This window comes from Mauremys mutica, chromosome 7 (genome assembly GCF_020497125.1).
Source record: "Mauremys mutica isolate MM-2020 ecotype Southern chromosome 7, ASM2049712v1, whole genome shotgun sequence".
NCBI classification, from domain to species: Eukaryota; Metazoa; Chordata; order Testudines; family Geoemydidae; genus Mauremys; species Mauremys mutica.
This window is the reverse complement of record NC_059078.1, coordinates 31,605,773-31,628,992: the sequence shown is the minus strand read 5'-3', so window position 1 is coordinate 31,628,992 and position 23,220 is coordinate 31,605,773. Positions and strand designations below refer to the sequence as shown.

The following is a 23,220-nucleotide window of genomic DNA, read 5'->3' as shown; positions in this document are numbered from 1 at the left end:
GGCCCATGAACTGTGTTATAGATAAATGGCCCAACAGTGACCCTGAGGCTTGGGGAACTGGGAATACTGTGCTTAAAGCAGAGAGTTTGTACAACATAATACCAGGTAACCACAGGAACACTGAACTGATACTAGATTTGGATATTTTAGCATAAAATGTTGGCAAATGCTTAACTGCAAACTGGCCTTGGCAATGAATTGATGTATATGACAATTAGTTGAAACCATTACTATACTAATCTATAGGATAAGGATACCCCAACATAATTAGGGTGAGGAAGTTAGATATGGACAAAGGAGGCTGGCCATTTGTGTGAATATTCATGACAGCCCCCATGCTCTGTAACAGGCCAGACCGTCATGTAATAGGGGATCTGGACCATCGGACTTCTTTGGCATGCCAGAGACAGAGCAGGATCGTTGTCTCTTACCGCCAACTTCCCAAGGAAGGGTGAGAGTGTATATGCAAGGAATGGTACAAAAGATAACAAAGTCGAGATGGTCTTTCTACCTCTCCTGAGGGTCCAGGTGGCAGAAGCTCTTAAGCAGCTTTCCTCGGAATCAGCCTGTGACCCAGGGACCCCGTGATGCCAACTGGCAGAGGGCACAGGGGTATAGGCGTTTTACAGGGATTTCCTGGGTCAGATGGCTGCATAGTAGTTCACACTAAAGGGTGGCATATGAGGTAGCCCACTGGCCATCATAATCATTACAAAACGTACGAACAGATATTGAAGAAGTTATGTATCTACACTGAAAATTATGCTATGAAGGTTTTGGAGTTAAGGCAGATAACCAGAAGGTGACATACCTTGGAAATGTTCCCTTCAGGTAGGAGATAACAAAACACCTATCTCCCTGTCTAGCCATTTGTATACTCTTTGCCTATTTGCATACTGAGCCAAGTACACACTGAAAGATTGTGAAATCTACCAGAGAGGAAATCTCTCCACAGTGTAACAGAGAGCAGGGGGATGTCCTGTTTACAAGTAAAGACAAAGGATTGTCCTGCGATATCTATGGGTGAAAAGGAACACACTGAATCTTTCATCTAGCACAGGGGTTTTCAACCTTTTTCTTTCTGAGCCCCGCCAACATGCTAAAAAAAATTCCACAGCCCACCTGTGCCACAACTACTGTTTTTCTGCATATGCAGTAGATTAAAAGACAGGGTTGGCATTAGGGGGTTGCAAGCAGGGCAATTGCTCAGGGCCCCACACCACAGGGGCCCTGTGAAGTTAAGTTGTTCTGGCTTCGGCTTCAAGCCCCCGGCGGGGCTCGGGCTTCAGCTTTTTGTCCTGGGCACCAGCAAGTCTAAAGCCGGCCCTGCTCTCTGATTTATTTTGGCAGACCCCCTGAAACCTGGCTGAGAACCACTGACCGAGCAGGCAGACTGACAGCATGCTGCCTCGTGAAAGGAGGGTCACAGCCAGCCTGGGTGAAAAGCTCTGCAAGGATTTTGGGTGAGCAGGACTCTACCAGACATGACAGTATCTTGTTAATTAAGTCTGGGTCTGGAATGTGTGTTATGATTGTATTTTATATGTCACCATTTGTTTCCAATACTTGTACTTGCTACTATGGTTTGTTAAATACATTTATATTTGATTTCACTATAAGCCTATCTCAGTGCTGTGTATTAAGCAGAGCAGTAAACCTCAGATGGAACTGGTAAGCTGGGCTGTACTGCTTCTTTGAAAGAAGCAAATCTGGGAATGGCTGAGCCATTACAAACATTGAATCTATCTCCGCTTGTAAGTATTCTCACACTTCTTATCAAACTGTCTGTACTGGGCTATCTTGATTATCACTTAAAAAGTTTTTTTCTCTTACTTAATTGGCCTCTCAGAGTTGGTAAGACAACTCCCACCTTTTCATGCTCTCTGTATGTGTATATATATCTCCTCACTATATGTTCCATTCTATGCATCCGAAGAAGTGGGCTGTAGCCCACGAAAGCTTACGCTCAAATAAATTTGTTAGTCTCTAAGGTGCCACAAGTACTCCTGTTCTTTTTGTGAATTCTGTGAGTGTTCAGGGGAACAGGAGCTGGTGAATCCAGGGTGACACTCAGAGGGCTTGAGTGTGCCGATTGCGAGCTTGTAGAGTAACAGGAGGGCCGGGGAAGCCCAGAGGGGAGAGCTTGTGTTGCCCAGGGGTGGTGAAGTTGGGGAGGCTTGGAAACAGGTAAAGAAAAAGGTTATGGTTTGTTGTTTTCCATTGATTTATTTTGGGTATGGGAAATAGAACAAAGGACAGGATGAGTAAGCCAGAGACATGCCAAACATACCAAATCACAGTTGGAAAAACTGTGCACAGATCATAGCCTGGAGGCTATAGAGAAAATAGTAGAGGGGATAAAAATCTCTATTCATGCAATAGGATAAGCATCGTGGAGAACTGATGCATCCATCGAAATTAACTGAAGTTGAGCGGGAGGTGCAGGCTTAGGAAACCAGCATGGCACAGGTCCCAGAGGGGCAGCCCTCCAGTTAGAATTGGCCAAGAGGGAGATCATAAACTGGAAGCAGCAGAGAAAGCCAAAAAGCAGAAAGCAGAGGAGCGAACGCAGGTCACAGAAGTTAAAGGAAGGGAGAAGGAAAGGCACTACAAGCTTAAAAAGCTGGAATTACACAAACAGAACTCTCAGCCCACAAGTCATCCTCCTTGGGCTCACCCAGCTGGGTGAAACTGCCTGAGTTACAGGGGAAGAATATTGACCCACTGAAGAATATGACCACCTTTGAAAGGATAGGCAAGGTGCACAAAATCCCTGCTGAACAGACTTGGCCATCTTACCTCCCAAAGTGACTGGCAAAGCCTTATAAATGTTTAATCCAGTCATTCTCAACCTGCAGCGAGTGGGCTGCTTGCGGCCCAATGAGCACCCAGCTGCAGCCCATGTGACATCCTGAGGCCATACAGGGAGCATATAGTGTGGATGTGGCCCACATAGCACACTGAAAGCTGCACATGTGGCTCACGGTGGCAAATAGGTTGAGAACTGGTTTAATTATGTGAATGTAAATAAAGCTATGTTGTATGATTGGATTAAGGAGTCGGCGTTAGAAAGGTTTCAAATTACCCCATAGATTTCTACACTTTAGGTGATAGATCTAACAACTGGATAGCAGGAAATATGGTGAAATGGAGAAAATGGATAAAAAGGAAAAGGGGAGAAATGATCACCGGTTGGTAGATCTATTTGCTCAGGTGCAGTTCTTTGGTGTCTGCTCCAATGAGGTGAGGGCAGAGGTGTGGGAAATTCCCCCAGCAACCGTGGAAGAGGCAGCCAGTGCTGCTGACTTATACCTGCAAGCGAGACCATTCCTAGAGCACAAGTCCCAAAAGGAAGGGCAGAAGCCTGGGGTAAAAGGGAGCCCCTGGTTTGTTCCTAGGGAAAAGGAAGAAGGGGAGGAGAATAAGCACACGCAAGTCCAGTACAGGACCCCTCCTAGTAACCCTAATGATCAGATCCCAGCCTGAGGGAACAGTCCAAAGTATTTTCTCTTATGTGGGTCCCTAGAACACACGCACAAACAATGGGGAATCTAAATACAATGCCTGATCTAGCCAAGTTAATGCAGCTACCCTCAGTTCAGAGCCTTCAGTGATGCCAAAGGGGGTTCTAGTTAAATTTTGTGCAGTCTGACCTCCTGGAGGTAGATAAAGAGGGTATTAGGGAGGCCAAGGTAAATCGCCAAATGTGCTGGGGAGGAGAGACATAATCACATACCTCCTCTACTCACGAGGTATGTCATTAAGGAGGTGGATGTGCTCCCAGTAAAGAAGTAAAACTCCTGGCTTTGGGGCAGTTTAGAACCAGGGTGTCTTTAGCTCCCATTGAATTAGAGTGGGAAGGCTTAAGGGGTATTTTGAACATAGGCATTTTTAAGAATTTACTGGCTGATGTATTGGTGGGAAATGACAGAATATCACTGGCCAAGGCTATTAGTATTGTGTCCCAAAGGTCCCAGAGGTAAATACTGGGGGGGGGGGGGGGGGGGGGCGTATGAGAGGCCAGCAGAACACAGCAATGTGTCTAAAGGGGAGGGAAATGAGGAGTCCTCCTCCCCTTACCTGAGGCAGCTCTCAGTACAAGCAGTGATGAGCTGCCAAAATCTTAACAACCGGTTCCCTATAAAAAGTTCTGATTTAAGGGGGGGGAGTGGGGGAGGGGCCAGAGCAGGGGGAGACATACTCGTGGGACCGGGGGCCCCTGCAGGGCCTGGGGAAAATTGCCCCCCGCCAGCAGCCCTGGAGCTTGCAGGCCCCCCCCTTACCTTGCCTGCAGCTCAAAGCAGCAGGACGACTCAGGAGCTCAGCTGAGCTGCCCAGCTGGTGCCCACGGCTGGCCACACTGCAGCTGTGGGTGGGGGGAAAACGGGGGAAGGGCTGGGGGAGCCTCAGCCTCCCCAGCTGGGAATCCTGGGAGCAACAGGATGGTCTGGCCCGCAGACCGGAGTTCTTTGCCCACCCTTTGGCCCTTTAACAACCGGTTCTCCATGGTGGTCTAATTTTAGCAACTGGTTCTTGGGAACTGGTGGGAACCCGCTCCAGCTCACCACTGAGCACAAGCAAGAGCCAAATGGAGTTTGCTGCAGAACCAACAGCAGACATCTCCTGGGGGAGCATAAGGGAGGCCACCCTCAGTAATGACCCAGATAGAGAGCACAGCGGGAGGCCTTCAGAAGAGGGGAGGATTTAAAGGGAAGCCTCGGTTGGGGAGAATAGAAGTCCCAGGGGGCCCTACAAATAATCATTCCCCAAAGCATTGTGTGGAGTTAAAGCTCTTAGCCCAAAACTGCCCTTTCGCTGGTCACTTAGGAATGGAGAAGACGTATGAAAGGCTTAAGAAAATTTTCTATTGGCCCCATATTCAAAATGAAGTAGCGGAATACTGCAAGCCTTGTGACTTATGTCTCTGCCAGGCTCCTTTGCATCCTTTACTGGCAATTGAAGCAGCATTTTTCAGGCTTGCTATGAACATCATAAGGCGAACTCAGAGGGGGGGAAATGTATATTATTGGTGGTGGATTTTGTCACCAGGTATCCAGAAACAGTTGCTCTGTCAAATGTGGAAGCTGAAACTGTTGCTAAGGCACAGTTCTCCATATTCAGCAGGTGGGCTTTCCAAAAGAGGTCTCATCAAATAGTGGATCAGATTCCACAGCCCAGCTATTTGGAGATTTATGAAGAATGTGTGGGGGAAAAACCCCACCCAGAAACAAACGGATTTATTGACAGGTTCAACTGGATCCTAAAATCCATGCTAGGAATGTAAGTAAACAGGGACGTAGTGTTACTCTGTTTGTATATCAGGAGGTGCCCCCAGAGTCCATGGGGCTTGCCCATTTGACCTCCTGTATAGAATGGTCAGAGGACCCCTGGATCTCATTAGGGACTCCTGGGAGGGTGGCACTGAAGCAGAGGGGGAACCGGTGACGGAATATGTGCAGGGGTTCGGGGTGGATTTAAAATCCATGATGGGGATAGTGCGGCAAAGCCTCATTTTTAAAAGCCAGGTTGCTCAGAAAGAATGATCTGATCACAATACCTGTGATCAATCATTTCATGTGGGGGATTTAACACTGGTGCTAGACCCTGTAAATAAAGTACAAAATGCAAAACTCATGGGAGGGGGCTTTTGAGGTAGTAGAAAGGGTTTAATGATGTTACCTACAATGTCCAAAGGCCCAACAGAAAGGTAGCAGCTCAAACGGCATATAAACAGGTTAAAAGTATCACGATCACACAAACCACTTGGGAATTGTGCTGAAGAAATTCAGAGATACAGGTCTCACAATTACAGCATCAAAGTGTAAGGCGGGGCAGTCAAAGTCCCTTATCTAGGTCACTGGATTGGAGGGGGCCAGATCCCCTAAAAGTGGAATCCATTGTTAACTGGCCTGTGCCCTGAACCAAAAAGCAAGTTCAGTCTTTTATGGGCTTAGCAAATTATTACCTCAGGTTTATGGAGGGTTTCAGAGACCTCTGCAAGAAGACCCAGCCTCACATGGTGGTTTGGATTTCTGCCTGTCAGGAGGATTTTAATAAAAGTGAAAAGAGTTCTGCCAGAGAAGCTAGTCTAAACTTTAAGATGTTTGAACTCTGCACACAAGCATCCAATACAGGCCTGGGGGCTATATTGATGCAAGTGAGAAAAGGCAATAAGAAGATTCCTACTGTTTTAAGTAAAAAACTGACCCCCACACTAGACATTTCACTGTCCTAGAAAGAGAAAGTTGTGCAATTGTGTGGGTGGTCAGGGAGTTAAGGCCATACCTGCTTAACAGAAAGTTCAGGGTGCTAACAGGCCACTCTCCATTGGTATGGCTTCACAGAACAAAAGATAGCAACTCCAGACTTCTATGCTGGAACACAGCACTTCAAAATTACGATATGGAAATTGTACATATTCAGGGCAAGGAAAGCGTAGTGGTGGATGCGCTGTGCAGGCAAGAGGGCTCTGCGCAGAGAGATGTGGATTAGCCGGTGGCTGACCCTACTGCACCAATGTGTGTGGTGGCAGGTGGGGGGATGATTGACTCAAGGACTCATGGTGCCCACTGGCAGAGATTACAGGGAGGTTCATAACGTTTTACAGTGATCCCCTGAGTCAGATATCTGCATAATAGTTCACTGAAGGATGGCATGTGAGGTCTCTGCTGACAGCCAGTAGTCCACTGTCGTCATAATTAGTGTGAAATGTATGTATGGATAATATTTATGGAGTTATGTATCTATACTACAAATGATGCTTTTTAGGTCTTGGAGTTAAGGCAGATCACCAGGAGGTGGCACACCTCAGAAATGCTCCTATGTATTGTATGCCTCAGGGTATGCCTGTTTGCAGACTGAGCCAAGTGCAAATTGAAAAACCATGAAATCTTCAAGAGAGGAAAACTAAAGGATAAAACAAACAGCAGGGGATGTCTTGTTTATGAATAAAGACAAAGGATTGTTCTGGGATATCTTAGCCCTGGTCTACGCTACGAGTTTAGGTCGAATTTAGCAGCGTTATATCAATTTAACCCTGCACCCGTCCACATGACAAAACCATTTTTTCCAACTTAAAGGGCTCTTAAAATCTATTTATGTACTCCTCCCCCTACGAGGGGATTAGCGCTGAAATCAACCTTGCCAGGTCAAATTTGGGGTAGTGTGGTCGCAATTTGACAGTATTGGCCTCCGGGAGCAATCCAGAGTGCTCCATTGTGACCGCTCTGGACAGCACTCTCAAGTCAGATGCACTGGCCAGGTAGACAAGAAAAGGCCCGTGAACTTTTGAATCTCATTTCCTGTTTGGCCAGCGTGGCAATCTGCAGGTGAGTGCAGATCTCGTCAGCAAAGGTGACCATGCAGTCCCAGAATCGCAAAAGAGCCCCAGCATGGACTGAACGGGAGGTACAGGATCTGATCTCCGTATGGGGAGAGGAATCCGTGCTATCAGAACTCCGTTCCAAAAGACAAAACGCCCAAACATTTGAAAAAATCTCCAAGGGCATGAAGGACAGAGGCTATAACAGGGACCCACAGCAGTGCCACGTGAAACTTAAGGAGCTGAGGCAAGCCTACCAAAAAACCAGAGAGGCAAACGGCCGCTCCGGGTCAGAGGCCCAGACATGCCACTTCTATGATGAGCTGCATGCCATTCTAGGAGGTGCCCCTACAACTACCCCACCCCTGTGCTTTGACTCCATCAATGGAGTAGCATGCAACAGGGATTCGGATTTTGGGGACGAGGAAGATGAGGAGGAGGAGGTTGAAGATAGCTCACAGCAAGCAAGCGGAGAAACTGTTTTCCCTGACAGCCAGGAACTGTTTCTCACCCTGGACCTGGAGTCAGTACCCCCCGAATGCACCCAAGGCTGCCTCCCGGACCCGCCAGGCGGAGAAGGGACCTCTGGTGAGTGTACCTTTGTAAATATTATACATGGTTTAAAAGCAAGTGTGTTTAATGATTAATTTGCCCTGGCATTCGCGGCCAGTACAGCTACTGGAAAAGTCTGTTAACGTGTCTGGGAATGGAGCGGAAATCCTCCAGGGACATCTCCATAAAGCTCTCCTGGATGTACTCCCAAAGCCTTTGCAAAAGGTTTCTGAGGAGGGCAGCCTTATTCCGTCCTCCATGGTAAGACATTTTACCATGCCAGGCCAGTAGCACATAGTCCGGAATCATTGCATAACACAGCGTATGGTCCTGATGTTTGCTGGCATTCAAACAACATCTGTTCTTTATCTCTCTGTGTTATCCTCAGGAGAATATCATCATTCATGGTCACCTGGTTGAAATAGGGGATTTTATTAAGGGAACATTCAGAGGTGGCCGTTCCTGCTGGGGCTGTTTGCCTGTGGCTGAACAGAAATGTTCCCTGCTGTTAGCCACCCAGGCCTACTTCTCTAAAATCAACCCGTTTGAAAAATCTGGAAGGAAGAGGACTGGTTCCTGGCACAGCCACGTTAAAGGCATTCTCACAATTGCTGTTCCAGCGGACCCTCTTTGGATTACCACCTTCTATTAGGTCCATCAGAGGGGACGCAATGGTGGCAACACAAGGGACAAATTGCCTGCCATACCCAGCTAGTCCAAGGAAGTCTCTTACCTGGTTTCTTTGTTCAAGGAAGTGGGTAGGCCAACACTGCCTGCACTTTGCTACCTAGTGGCCTACATTGGCCTCATCCCACATTATTACCCAGGTAAGTAACGGTTTGATTTGCCAATTTGCATTTTGCCTGATGGCTGAAGCAGGTCTCAGTCTAAGGACTGGAGAATGGCTTGTACTTGTTGCAGGCAGGTCCAGTTATTGGTATATATAACAACGTTGTGCAAATAGGCAGCATCATACTGCTGACCAGGCCTGAGCATCTTGTCCATTAAATGCTGAAACATTATTACCGCTTTGTCTAAACCAAAGGGCGTTGTCTAGAAGTGGAAGAGCCCAAAGGGAGTCAGTCAAGAAGGCTGCTTTTTCTTGAAGTTTGGGAGAGAAAGGGGATTTGCCAATACCCTTTTTTAAAGATCTGTGGTACTGATATAGCTGATGGACCCTAAATGTTCCAGTAGCTCCTGGACCGTCTCCCACATTTTCTGGAGTGTGGGGTCTCTATCCTGCTGTCTTGGGACCATCTTGATGAGATGGTGTATCAGCTGGGCTAGCCGGGTGCAGGGGAGAATACACGGGGAAAGGCCGCCGCAATAGTAAAACCTGAGCATCTTGTTCAGGTAGTTCAGCATCTCTCTGCACATGTGCTGGCTCTGGGTGAATGGATGACTGAAGTCCCAATTCAGCTTCTGGTGGGTAAGGAGTAGTCAATATCCCTTCCCTGGTCTTCCAAGGCTTTGGCAGGTTCAAATTGTAGACCCTGGTTTCTTTCCACCTCCCAAGCAAATGGACCTCACAGTCTACAGGGCCACGTTGATGGCCCACTTCAAAAGACTCTTGTCATCTGGCTAGTCACTTGGATGGGGAGTAGTAACTACACTATCACTGGGTTGGAAAATCGATAGGCATGCACCCGTTCTTGTGCTTGCTGGGCCCCCAACAGGTTTTAGTGAGTAAATGCCATTGGAGGAGCTTCCTGAACTGGAGAACATCCTGGGCCACCTTGGATGCTCTCGGTTCCTGCTCCTCCCAGCTCTCATACAGGAGATCCATTATCCTTTGAGGTTGTTGTTAAATAACAGTTTGAAGGGACAGAACCCGGTGGAAGCTTGCAGCATCTCCCTTATGGTGGACGAAAGGAGAGGAAGTAGCTGGTCCTCAATGCTTGGGATCAAAGGATACAAATCTTTCAGCACTGCCTTCAGGGTTTTGTTGAATCTCTCAACTAATCTGTCCATTTGTGGATGACAGACAGAGGTCTTTAGCCAGGTTAGGAGAACCAGAGGACCTCCTTGAAGGGAGTTAATGCAGGAGCTAGTCTCGCCATTCCAGGACCAGTCCCAGGTGCTGGGACAGCATTCACAGTCTCTGGCTTTCCTAGCTCTTAGATCTGTGGTTCTCAAATTTTTATATTGGTGATCCCGTCACAAGCAAGCCACTATTATAAATGCTAGAGATAAAATGGGGCTTGGGGGTGGAGGCTGACACCTCGTGACCCCCTTAGGGGTCATGACCCCCAGTTTGAGAACCCCAGTTCTAGACTGACATCCTAATGCGTTTAATTAGAGCAGAATGTGAAAGCAACAGGGACCTTTGATTGGACCAATTCTGCCTTCTGGATACTCTCGTGACAAACCTTCTGCCAGATTATGCCCCCAAAGTTCATGAGCAGTTTGTGCAAGGAAATCATGCTGTGGCTCAGTCTAAAAATAAATTCAGCGGAGTCTGGACAGACGTGGCACTTGAACAAACACTAAACAGTGATAGTAAAAGGGATTATTGGTGAATTTCACTTTGAAACCAGAAACCTTGGTCAGATAATTCATCACTGCTCGGGAGTGCTCAGTTGTCACAACTGTCATGAAGGTAAAGTTCTTTGGACACAAACCACGTCTGAGATTTCTCTCAGCACTTGTTAACAACTCCATGCTCCAAATATTTCCATGCATGACCACTATCTCCATTCCACTAAAACAAAATCTACAGGGAGGCATGTAGGAACCACATAGCAACAGTGTGGCCTAGTGGCAAGAACAATGCCACAGCCCACCAAATCACATCACAATCACAGCTCTTCCAACTTATTCCTCCACCATTCAATACACCTGCACCCAACACAGTTAATGAAGCTAGAGAGCATGCAGATAGTTCCTAATGGCTATTGCCAGTGCCACTGAAATAGTTTTACCAAGGGGCATGATGGATTTTCCATTACTTGAAGTCTTTAACTCAAGACTAGCTGTCTTTTTAAAAGACACAGTGGAGCTCAAACAGAAGTAATGGGTTTGATGCAACAATGAGTGAGGCTCTCTAGCCTCTGGTATGCAGGTGAGCCTAGCTGATTAGAATGGGCCCTGCTGGGCAATGGGCTTAAACTGTTTGCCTCTGCCTATCCACAGCCCAAGTACAATAAGGGCAGTGCCTACCCTCTCCTACTCTTCTCTAGTGAACAAGAGTTCAGCACCTGCAGTCCGTTCAATTCTCTGACAAGGCTGCCAACGAGTAAGTCAGTTAAGCAATACAGGTATTTGTGGTGTTGGACTAAGAAACCCAATTCACTCACACAGGCCACCGAGTGGCTTTTAGATGGGAGAAGCTTCTAGTTAGTCCTGACTATTAAACATAGTTTCTAAAGTGCCAACAATTAAACCCACATCCAGGTGCATTATTTATGAAGCTGCAATAGCATGCAAAGAGCTTACACTCTACACCAGGGCTGGCCAACCTGTGGCTCCGGAGCCACATGCGGCTCTTCAGAAGTTAATATGCGGCTCCTTGGATAGGCACCGACTCTGGGGCTGGAGCTACAGGTGCCATCTTTCCAATGTGCCGGGGGGTGCTCACTGCTCAACCCCTGGCTCTGCCCCCACTCCACCCCTTCCCGCCCTCTCCCCTAAGCCTGCCGTGGCCTCGCTCCTCCCCATCCCCCTCAGAGCCTCCTGCATTCCACACAACAGCTGATCAGGAGGCGTGGGGAGGGAGGGGCAGGCACTGATCGGTGGGGCTGCTGGTGAGCAAGAGGTCCTGGGAGCAGGGAGCTGATGGGGGCGCTGCTGACGTATGACTGTGGCTCTTTGGCAATGTACATTGGTAAATTCTGGCTCCTTCTGAGGCTCAGGTTGGCCATTCCTGCTCTAGACAGCCTTCATACCGCCAAGCACTGCACTTTTTGTGCATCTGCCCAATCCACTCACTTTTTTTTTTTTTTTTTTTAAGAGGATGCTGCAGCTAAATCCCTTTTCCTCGGATGGATGAGGATATGTCTTGTCCTTTGCACATACAGCAAGTTTGCAGCTCTTTGTTGTACAAACAAACCACTTGAGTAAGACACCTGTCCTGCAGAGCTTACAATCCAAACAAGCAAGGAACAGACCAGACAGGAAAGTGCCTTGGGTGAGCAGATAATATCAGGGCACCAAAGGACTTCTCAGTCTAAAAGCATCCCCCACGCAGGGCACAATTCAGGATGACCTTTAAGGTTGACAGCCTGTTGAGTTCTCCAGGATGGAAAATCAAGCTTTTCGGGACTGGTATAACCTACTCCAAACTCTCCCACAGCTGGATTTGGGAACATTTAGTACTAACAGGGATGCATTATTACTCACTGGGCTCCCCACCATCTTCTTCTCCACCAAAGGTTTCCTCTGGGAACCACGCCTGGTAGGAGACCCTGCGATCCTCTCGGACCTGCGCCTCGGAGGAGGGGAGACAGCATCTGAAAGTGAGTGAGAGAAAAATTTTGAAGGTTGGTTGTTCCCACTGCACTTTCCTACCTCCTGGTGTTTGCCTTCTTATAGGCAAAAGAGGTTAGGAAGCTGTGAAATACCCTCCAGTCCTGCATCCTACCCCAAGGAGTTCCTAACCTGAGGGAGACATTCCCATGCACCTTGCTCCTCCAGTGGAACCCCCTCTCCCCACATCCTGATTCTTCAGGGACCCCCCTCCCAGCTCTCAGGAAACATGCCCTCAAATCCTGGGAGCAACACTTCCTCCTCAGACCCTGCTCCCCAAGCCCGACAGCACTCCCATGGAGAGGAATCCCATGCACTGCTACAGGCTGGGGACCCGAATGGCTAAGCAGCAGTTCTGCAGAAAAGGACTTGGGGATTACATTGGATGAGTCAGCAGTCTGTCCTTGTTGCCAAGAAGGCTAATGGCATATTAGGCTGCATTAGTAGGAGCACTGTCAGCAGATCGAGGGAAGTGATTATTCCCCTCTATTTGGCACTGGTGAGGCCACATCTGGAGTATTGCGTCCAGTTTTGGGCCCCCCATTACAGAAAGGATGTGGAGAAATTGGAGAGTCCAACGAAGGGCAACAAAATGATCAGGGGTCTGGGGCACATGACTTACAAGGAGAGGCTGAGGGAACTGGACTTGTTTAGTCTGCAGAAGAGAAGAGTGAGGGAGGATTTGATAGCAGCCTTCAAATATCTGAAGGGGGTTCCAAAGAGGATGGGGCTTGCCTGTTTTCAGTGGTGGCAGATGACAGGACAAGGAGCAATGGTCCCAAGTTGCAGTGGAGGAATCCTAGGTTGAATATTGGGAAACACTAATTCACTAGGACAGTGGTGAAGCACTGGAATGGGTTACCTAGGGAGGTGGTGGAATCTCCATCCTTAGAGGTTTTTAAGGCCCGGCTTGACAAAGCCCTGGCTGGGATGATTTAGTTGAGGATTGGTCCTGCTTTGAACAGGGGGTTGGACTAGATGACCTCCTGAGGTCTCTTCCAAACCTAATCTTCTACGATTCTTCCTTGTATCCTGCTCGTCCTGGAATCCCCCTAAGAAAAATTACTGCCCCGAACCCACCTAAGGGAAATATCCAATACCAGTGTCCCCAAGAGACCCCACCCCCAGAGTACCCCCAGCATACCCAGTGCCCCCCCCAGCATGCTCAGCGCCCCGCAGAGACCCCACCCCCCAGCGCACCCAATGCCCCACAGAGACCCCCAGCCCCCCGCAGAGACCCCGCCCCCCACGTGTCCAGTGCTCCGCAGAGACCCCGCCCCGCTGGGGCCCCGCCCACAACACAGACACACACACCCCCCCGCACCCCACGGACAATCCCTGGCCGCACTCACCCCCCCGGGCTCTGCTCCCCGCTGGGGCCGCGCCCGCAGACCGGGGCCGCCTCTGGCCCCCGCCCGCCATCCCTGGGCCTGTCCGCTCCGCGCCGAGCGGGAGGGAACCCGCCACTAAGCCCCGTTCGAATCACCCGCCGCTACAAGGGAAGTGACGCAGCGGCTACTTCTCGCGAGGCTTCGAACCGGAACTTTCCCTGAGAGCGCCGGGTTGCGGGGACTTGCTCAGGTCAAACGTCATCAAACTGCGTCCTACCCGGAAGAGACGTGGCAACAGCGGACTCAGCCTCAATAGGAGCCTGTAAGTGGCAGGGGGACGCTATGGAGGGACAAAGCGGGGCTGGGAACTAGGACTCCTGGGTTCCCTCCCTGGCACTGGGGAGGGGAGTGGAGTCTAGTGGTTAGAGCCCTGGGGGGCTGGGAGCCAGGACTCCTGGGTTCCCTCACTGGCACTGGGGAGGGGAGTGGAGTCTAGTGATTAGAGCCATGGGGGCTGGGAGCCAGGACTCCTGGGTTCTATTCCTGGCATTGGGGAGGGGACTGGTGTCTAGTGGTTGAGGGGGACGGGACAGGACTAGGAGCCAGGACTCCTGGGTTCCTCCCTGGAGCCAAGAGGGGAGTGGGGTCTAGTGGGTTAGAGCAGAGGGAGATTGGGAGCCAGAACTCCTGGGTTCTGTCCCAGCGCTGGGAGGGGAGTGGGGTTGATCTGGGTTTTGCTTTTGCTCAGTACACTTTCTCTCCTGCTGTATTATCAGTGAAGCACCATGGGGCTGTGTAAATGCCCCAAAAGGAAAGTTACCAACCTTTTCTGTTTTGAGCACCGGGTGAATGTCTGTGAGAGCTGCCTCGTCGCAAACCATTCCAAGGTAACTGGACTCCAGCCCAAGTCTGGCTGCTGAGCAATGGCATCTCAGGGGAATGGGAGTCTCTAGGCCATCAGTTCTAATCTGACCCCAGGGAGGGGGGACTGGCAGGCTCAGGAGGGTGGGGAATGGGATATGGGGCTTTCCCCTTTTGGACACTGGTTCATATTTGATCCAGGGTTGTAAGCAATTGAAAGTCCTCTTTGCTCAACAACCCCCTCCCCTGCCCCCAACCTCAGTTTTTGGTTGTCAGTCTTCCCCTATCCTGCGTCATGATTCCTGGAACGGTGCATCCTGTTAATATCCAGCAATGGACAATTTCCTCATATTTCCTCTGATCCTTACACAGTTCTGTTCGGGGCCTGCTAGCATGGACCTCATTGGATGTTTCTATATACAAATGCTACGGATGTGATGAATTCTCTGTCTGTTGCAATCTTTAAGTCATAAGTGGACATCTTTCTAGAGGAGATACTCCAGCTCAGACACAGTTATGGGCTTGATGCAGGAATCACTGGAGATTCTGTGATTTGTACTAGGCAGGAGTTCAGACTTGACTATTGTACTGGTCCCCTTAGGCCTTAAAATGTAAAGTCTTTTCTTGTGCTGCCCCTCCAGTTGCAACCCTACCTCACTCATGCCATGGGCTTTCTCTCACTAACTTCCTGTATTTTCCAGTGCATTGTTCAGTCCTATCTCCAGTGGCTTCAGGACAGTGATTACAACCCCAACTGTCGTCTTTGCAACACTCTCCTGTCCACCAAAGATACTGCCCGTCTTGTGTGTTATGGTGAGGTACTTTTAGCCATGGCTTTGGGGGCATTTCAAGAGCTTTGCTTCGCTTTCTTTTCATTAGCAAGTAACAGACCTGGCCACCAAAGCCTGATTTTTTTTAAAAAGCAATTTAAAACTTGGGTCAGAAAAGTGATTGCCAAAATGGCACCCTGTTTATTCTTTGTAGCTTTTTCATCAGACCAACTATCTCTAGACACAGATTCCCCCACCCCTTTGCCCCACATAAGAACCAGCTGGCCTCTGAGAGTGGGAATAAAGCCCCTACAATTATGAGAACTGTCTATGGCAGAATGGCTTCCAGCAGCCTTGCTGTGCCTGGGGACTAATGGAAGGGGAGATGTTTGTGAAGTAGATCTGACTAGGGGAGTAAACTGATTTAGACCCTTCACTTAAAGACATTCCATGCTCTTCACCTTTGCAGATCTGTTTCACTGGTCATGTCTCAATGAGATGGCAAACCAGCTCCCAAAGAACACGGCCCCAGCTGGCTACCAGTGTCCCAGCTGCAAGGGTCCGATCTTCCCCCCAGCCAACCTGGTCAGTCCGGTGGCCTCAGTGCTGCGAGAGAAACTGTCAACTGTGAACTGGGCTCGGGCCGGGCTTGGGCTGCCACTGGTAAGAGATTCCCCATGAAACTCTCGTCTTGTTGTGGGTCTCCTCTCTGGGGGTTTTCAAGATGGGAGCCAGGAGGACAGCCAAGCTGAACAGATACTGTTGTTAATGCACCAGCAGGAGATGGGAAACAGAGTATGGGGCCTTTCACCTCTTGGGGGATGGGGCAGAGGGAACTCTAGCTTCCGGCTTGAGCAGCAACCACTATCTGGGATTGGCTGAGTTGATGGGGCAGAGTTTGCTTTGGTGTCTAAGGTCTGACATAGTTCTCTTCTGTTCTCCTCAGATTGATGAGTCTGATATCATACAAGAGACAGAGTCGCCTGATACCACAGATTACACTGACTGGTCTAGCTTCTCTGGTGAGTGCTGCTGGGCTGTGGGTATAGGAATGGCTCCACTGATGCCTGCACAGAGCCCATCTAGTCCCGTATCCACCTCCCCTACCCTCACCACACTGGATCAGATCTAGGGGCCCACCCAGTGATGAGCTGCCAAAATCTTAACCGGCTCCCTACCGGTTCTTGGGCAGCACTTCGGCGGTGGATCCTTCACTCGCTCCGGGTCTTCAGCGGCACGTCGAGCGAGCGAGTGAAAGACCCGCTGCCGAAGACTCGGAGCTCCGCCTGGTGAGTACAAGCCCCACGTGGATTTTCACATGTTTTTTTTGTCATCCCTGCTGGGGCCCCGTCGAAACTGTTCGAATCGGGCCCTGCACTTCCTAAAGCCGACCCTGCACATTGGGGTTGCAAAATTGTATCGGGGGCCAAATAGGGAAGGCTGTGCCTCCCAAAACAGCCTGTCCCCCGTCCCCTCATCCAATGCCCACCCATGTCCTGCCCCCGACTGCCCCCCTCAGAACCTGCAACCCATCAACCCTCCCCTGCTCCTTGTTCCCTGACCACCCCCTCCCGAGACCCCCCACACCCTAACTGCCCCCCCCAGGACCCTACCCAACTCACCCCTCTCCCTGTCCCCTGACTGCCCCGACCCCCCCCATCCACCACCACCCCGACAGACCCCCGGAACTCCCACGCCTACCCAACCCTCCTCCCCGTTCCCTGACCACCACCCCAGAACCTCCGCCCTCTCCAGCTGCTCCCTGCCCCTTATCCAACCCCTCCTCCCAGCCCCAACCCAGCCCCCTTACCATGCTGCTCAGGGCAGCGTGTATGGATGGTGCGCGGCCCGCTGGAGCTCGCAGCCCCACCCTCTTACCATGCCACTCAAAGCGGCAGGAGCTGCCGAGCTGCCCAGGAGTGGCATGCTGAGGTTCTGCAAGAGGGGGGAAGGCAGGGGATGTGGCCCGCGGGCCAGTGTAATGACAGAAAAACCTCCCTCTCCCAATTGCCCACCCCTTTAACAACTGGTTCTAAACCGGCTTCTAAATTTAACCACCGGTTTGCGCAAACCGGCTCCAGCTCACCACTGGGCCCACCTAGTCTGCTATCCCCTCCTTCCACATTGGCTGAGAACAGTGGGCATGTCTAGCCCAGAGTCCCCACCTTCCTGCTGCCTGGGATGAGACCAAGGGGTCCAGTTTCATCTGCTGTCTCTTCTAAGGTGATGGGAGGGGAAGACTGGCTGGCTTTCAGGGATCAAGGAATGGGAGATGAGACCTTTCAGTTCTAGGGCATCAGTTCTAGTTGGGCCCCTCACACAGAGATTCATGGAGCAAGTGGGTCACAGTTTGCTGTCCCAGCTTTGTAGATGGAAGCCAGGTGTCTTAGGCTGCCCCGTTCCACACAGGATTAACTTTGTTCCCTCCTTTCTTGGCAGCAACTGCAGGCCCCAACTCAGAGGAGACCATCCAGCAGAGTGCTCTGTCGACCTATTCCTACAGCGCTCCGCCCGGCCTCTCTTCCCCACAGCAGCAGCAGGGCGTGAACAATGGGGGTGTGAAGGAGGAGCATTCAGTCATCGACATGGGGAATGCTAGCAATGAAACCATCACCATCAATGCAGGTGAGCAGCGTAGTTGTCCTCCCCTGCGGTGATGGGGGGATTACAAGTCAGTGGGACACAGCCCCTAAGAAGTGAGAACCCAGTGGCTACCTTCTGAGTGGGGTAGCAGTTGTGTGTGTCATGTCCCTTAGACTGTTTCCATTCACTCCTCTCTGGATCAGGAGTCCACTTAGAGGTCAAGATAACCCAGGGTCAAAGGATTCTGGGTCGACCACAGCCAACAGGGCTGGGGAAGAACTGGTGTACGGATTGCCTAGCTGTGGCGGAAGTGGGGACAGTATGGCTAGGGGGGTGCCTGTACTCCCCACCACCACCTTCTCCTTTCCTGGTGCCAATGGCTCTCTGCTAAGCTCCTACACTCCCCATCTCCCCAGCAGCCTCTACACCACGGAAGGTCTACGACACCCGGGAGGGTGGGGGCGGCAGCAGGGCATCTGGCACCCAAATCGACTGTGATGAGGACAAGTACCGCCGGCGGCCAACGCTCAGTTGGTTCGCGCAGCTTCTGAAGTAAGTGGTCGGGGGTGGGAGGAAACCAGTGCACATCCGTGATAGGGCCGCAATCTCGGCTGGAGCCTGTAGGTATTACCATAATACTGCTAATGGGCCCTCAATCTTATTTGTGGTCTCTGGGCGCTACCATAATACTGCTAATGATGCACATGCCCAGATGTGCCCTTGATCTTGCTTTGGGCCTCTGGGCACTGCTACTGTCATGCTAATAATAAGTTCCCCTGGCAGGAATCGCTCTGGGTCCAAGAAGCGGCAGCCAAGATCCCTGATGCAGCGGTTTGTCATCATCCTCCTGATTGGCGGCATCGGCTTCCTAACCCTGATCATCATCATGTCAAAGCTGGGCCGGGCCTCGGCTGACAATGACCCCAACCTGGACCCCATGTTCAACCCCCACATCCGGGTGGGCCAGGAATGAACTAAGCTGGTGACTCCTCCCTGGGCACCAAGAATGGCCTGCCAAGGCAGGGATGCTGGGGACTGGCAGCTGCAAGTGGGGCTCTGGGGGGAGTACAAGGGGAAGCCCCCAGCCAGGACACTGCTGGGTCAGCTCAGCTAAGAGTCAAAACATGAAACTGATGGGGGCAGGGGGGGTGTGAAGTGACTTTGGCCTCTTCTAAAAATGAGACTCAAATAAATCTCTAGGTGGGGTGGGCAGAGCAGGATTTGGAGGAAAGGGGAGACTTGTACAGCTATGGATTGGGGCCCCCGAGATGGGCGGGAATGAGCCCTCTGGTCGCTAAGTGCTCCAGCTGAGAATCAGCCACTGTAGCTGTTCAGCTTTGGAATGGGCCAGGCAAGAGGAAAGTGTCTGGTGATTGGGGAGGGCTTGTGCTGCTAGTGCGAGTGCGTCCAAGGACTCGGGCAAGTGAGAGGCAGCACAGGAATGGAAGCCTGGACTCCTGCGTTCCGTTGCCAGCCCACAAGGATTTATTGGTCAGAGCAGGGAGATGGGGAGCCAGAATTCCTGAGTTCTGTTCCCACTGCGACCCTGTTGTTCAATCTCAGGTGAGTCACTTCCCTGCCCCATGCCTCAGTTTCTCCATTCTGTAACTAGCAGTGCTGCTGGTGGTGTGTGTGCAGGGAAATTGGGCATTTCCATTCCTGCCTGCAGAAGAGCTGGGTGGTAGCAGCACTGAAGGGCAAATGTCCCACACCGTCTTGGAAGCGTGAACTTCTTGGCATTACAGCCCTGCCCCCCGGAAACTGGCATCTGGCTCCTTAAACCCTGGGCTTGAATGCCCTTCCCCTAGGAGCCTCTTAACTGTCCATCACTTGGAGCCTGCCAACCCAGTCTGTCTCAGTGGGTGAGAATGCAGGTGTTTGAAAGGGTTCAGGGCTCTTTTGTTCCCCTTTCCCATTCTCCAATCCTGGGCAGCCTCTGCTTCCTCAGAGGTGCCTTGTCAAACCCATCCCATATTTGATGGACCCATTCCTGTAGCCTCAAAACACTGCAGAGCTCTCTGATTCTAAGTCCATCTGCTACGTTAACCGCCTTGTGCTTTATTCACCCTTGTCCCCAAAACCCCTTTGCCCCGAGGAGAGAGGTGTAATTATTTTCCTGGTCTCATCTAGATGGGAGACAGCGGATCTGTTTGACACAGCCAGCTGCTGGGACTTTGTGGGGAGGACTGTTCCAACAGAAACCTCCTTTCCTGCCAGGGGATGGGGCAGGATTGCAGCCCCACCCACAGACCCCACATAAAACTGCCCTTCTGCTTTGCTGGGAACGGGAGTGGTACAGAATCTTCCATCATCCCCCTGCTCCCACACATCCTTTAGGGATTCAAATGGAGTGGGCACTGGATCCCAACCCTCTCCCTGCCCCACACACACATGTTTTAGTTTTGCAAATGCAGCTCAAACCAAATGACAGTAACCAGCCCCTTGTCGCATCCTCATTTGCCCTCCCCTCCTACTGAGCTATATGGGGAGGTATAACTTACTTTCATCTATTCTAATTTTTCACATCAGTAACTACCTGGGCCTTAACTTTGCCAGAATTCGATGGGCAAATACTGAGATCCACCCCTCTATGTCCAGCGTTATTTGCAGGGATGAGATGTCGTTAACCCCCGCCCCCAACATCATCTCCGTTGAGGGGACCCTTCACTTCCCATCTCAGAATACCAGGGGAAAGGGAAGGAGTTGGCTGGGCCTCTTGGGTGTGATTATTTTACTAATGAGAATGGGGTGGGGTTGGTGTCCCCCTGCGTCCCACCGGGGCAGTGGGGGTGTAATTCCAAAGTTGGTCCCTCCCATCTCTGTACAGAGCTGTCACCATCAGTGCTTTGGGCTGTCCCCTACTGGAAAGGGGCACGTGTGTGTGTGAAGTATTGACCTGTTCTGGAGTTTAGGGAGGGGATGGGACATGGTGGTCAGCACTGGAGTTTAAAGATTGGGGGGTGGGAGAGGAAGAGATTTCCTGGCTGGTGGATTTTCAGAGCTCTGGTGAGGATGGGGTTTCGTGCTTTGAATACAGTTGCTTTCCTTCTATTTATTGAAATGGTTGATAGGAGACAGTTCTTCCTGCAGGGTGTGAAATGCATGGGGCGGACGCAGTGACCAAAGAGAGCACACACCACGCCGCCCCCCCCCCACCCACCCCCGCCCAAAAACGGACCATTGCCTCTAACCATGCTGCTTTCCTGCATCCAGCTCTTTGACTGGGCCTTAGTCCAGATCTGTTGTTTTGCAACCTCCCAAGCTCCCACCCTTTTCTGCTAATGGCTCTGCTAGCCCTGGGGTAGGGGAGGTGGCTTGGGACCTAGGCTGGAAGGCAGTAGAGGAAAAATATCACCTTCCTCACAAGCCACTGCCAGTGGAAAGGAGATCTGTGAACATAAATCCTGTGGCTTCCACCAGTGGGTGGGGGCTGTTTGTGGTGGGGGATGAAGAGGCTGGAATCTGAACCTCTTCCCCTCCCTTGTGTTGGTTCCAGCATGAGCCAGAGGGTTGGATCGGGCCCATGCCCATTAGCATGACCCTGTAATCAGGGTGTTGGGATAGGGGTTGTGATGGGCCACTGCTATGGAATGGAGGAGCCCTGTAGCCATCAAATGCTCCCACTGAGGGCTGGCCACCTGAGTTGTTGAATGCCCATTGGGTGTGTTGGGGGAAAGATCCTGGCTGTAATGACTGCCTTGCTCTCACCTCCCAGGAAGGTGACATGACTAATGAATGACATCGTCTCTAACACTACAGCAATATCCTGTATTGTTATTAAACTTGATTTTGGCTACAGCCTGAGCAGTGTGTTACTGCCCCCTTCCCTCCCCGCTTCCCAAGTCCGACAGATCTGGGGATGAATGCTGCGTGTGCATCTCTCTCCAGGGCTGCTTTGGACAAGGCCAGGCGGGTGCTCAGTACAACTCCTCCCTGTATTCAATAGTCAGGTAGTCCAGGCAGAAGCGGCCCACGAAGAGGGCGAAGTTCATCGCTAGAAGGGATAGAGCCAGAGCCCTGGTCAAGGGGATGGGAATGGAGTTCACAGCTTCCCTTTGCAACTGGACCAGAGGGGCAGCTGGAGTTCTCCCCAGAATAACTGAGTGACCACACATTCACCCTCACACACACGGGTCCCCCGGGTGTGCCCCTGTGTGGCTCTGAGTCATGCTCAGAAACCTCCTGAGCTGGAGAGCCTAAATCCCAGCTGTCATACCCCATGCAAGATGGCTTTGGAAGGTATTCCCACTGGAGCACACTTCTAAGATAGAGTTGAGGCTAGAACCCAGTAATCCTGACTCTTGCTCCTCCCCCCAACCACTTAAACTGGTTAGACTCAGCTGAGTTTCCCCTGTTGCCCTTGCTGTGAATACACATCAGTTCAGGCATCTGGCTGGAGTTACTTACCCAGCGAGGTCAGGGCAAACCCCCTGAGAACCTTGTCATTGGTCTGCAAGGTGTAAAATGTTCCAAGCAAGGCCCAGTAAAAGCTCATCACATGGGATACCTGCAGAGACCAATGCAAATGGTCAGGACCCTTCCCTGATCTGTCACTCCCCAGTGCTAACCTGATAGACCCCACTCCCCTCCTAAATGTCTTACTACTCCTGCCCAGAGATGAGAATAGAACCCAGGAGTCCTAATACTGCCCTCCTCACACCCCTCATACTACAGCCATCCCTCAGTATTCAAATGTATAAGGGGTATAGAAATGGCCAACCTGGATTGAACCTAAGGTCTGACAGTGGCCAGAGCCCATAGATCCCTGTCCAGTAGGGATGAGTTATCTTCACTTCAGAGATGAGGTGATTTGCCTGAGGTCACAGAGTCTGTGGAAGAGATGGGCGTAGAAAGCAGGGGTCCAAAGTACCTGGCTAGTGCCTTAACCTCTAGGTCAAGCTGCAAGACACAAGGAGCAAGAGGACTCCCCTTACCAGTAGTACTGTGGTGCCATGAAAGCTCATGAGATCGAACCTCTGGGTCACAGTGAAGTGGTAGAGGTCTCCTCCGAAGATACCCATGTGAACCAGCAGCAGCAGGAGGGAGGCACTGGTGAAGATTACTTTGCTGGGGAAAGTGATGGTGACAAAGGGGTCCTTCCAGCTCATACCTCCCCATCCCATGCTAGGTGTAAGGACCGGCTGCGTGGTAACTTTGATGCTGACCATGGTGCTGGGAGGGGGTAATTAGCTCCAGGAGGCAGGCTGGAGGCTGTTTGCAGTGATGGCTTGACCTCACTGCAGGCTAGGAGTGGTTCAGAATCCTTGGATCAGGGTGCTGAGGTCATAAAAACCTGAGAGTTCTAGAAGGGTTTGCAGAACATCCATAGGGGCTAGGA

At 51.0% G+C, this 23,220-nt stretch overlaps 2 protein-coding genes across 4 annotated transcripts in view; one reads left to right on the top strand and one right to left on the bottom strand.

The window, feature by feature from the left end:
• Positions 1-23,220, bottom strand: part of LOC123375202 (sororin-B-like) — a 36,470-nt gene that overhangs the window by 12,903 nt on the left and 347 nt on the right. Inside the window, exons 2-4 of one of the 2 annotated variants that reach the window (XM_045025943.1) lie at positions 22,817-23,214; positions 22,290-22,389; positions 12,212-12,321 (exon numbers count right to left, since the gene is read on the bottom strand). In XM_045025943.1, coding sequence (XP_044881878.1) covers positions 12,212-12,321; positions 22,290-22,389; positions 22,817-23,050 — 444 coding nt within the window. In that variant the 5' untranslated portion in view covers positions 23,051-23,214. Of the gene's footprint in view, positions 1-12,211; positions 12,322-13,689; positions 13,882-22,289; positions 22,390-22,816; positions 23,215-23,220 lie in introns of those variants that run through there. The other variant, XM_045025944.1, reaches the window with a different exon arrangement.
• On the top strand, positions 13,852-21,683 carry ZFPL1 (zinc finger protein like 1). Of its 2 annotated transcripts, none has more exons than XM_045025946.1 (8): positions 13,852-13,990; positions 14,445-14,555; positions 15,231-15,342; positions 15,769-15,962; positions 16,246-16,321; positions 17,739-17,924; positions 18,302-18,434; positions 18,666-21,683. In XM_045025946.1, exons 2-8 carry the CDS (start codon positions 14,454-14,456, stop codon positions 18,853-18,855), a joined length of 993 nt encoding a protein of 330 aa, XP_044881881.1. In that variant the 5' UTR covers positions 13,852-13,990; positions 14,445-14,453; the 3' UTR covers positions 18,856-21,683. The 2 variants fall into 2 exon arrangements, with proteins under 2 accessions (XP_044881881.1, XP_044881880.1); XM_045025945.1 differs by having other exon boundaries at positions 18,299-18,434.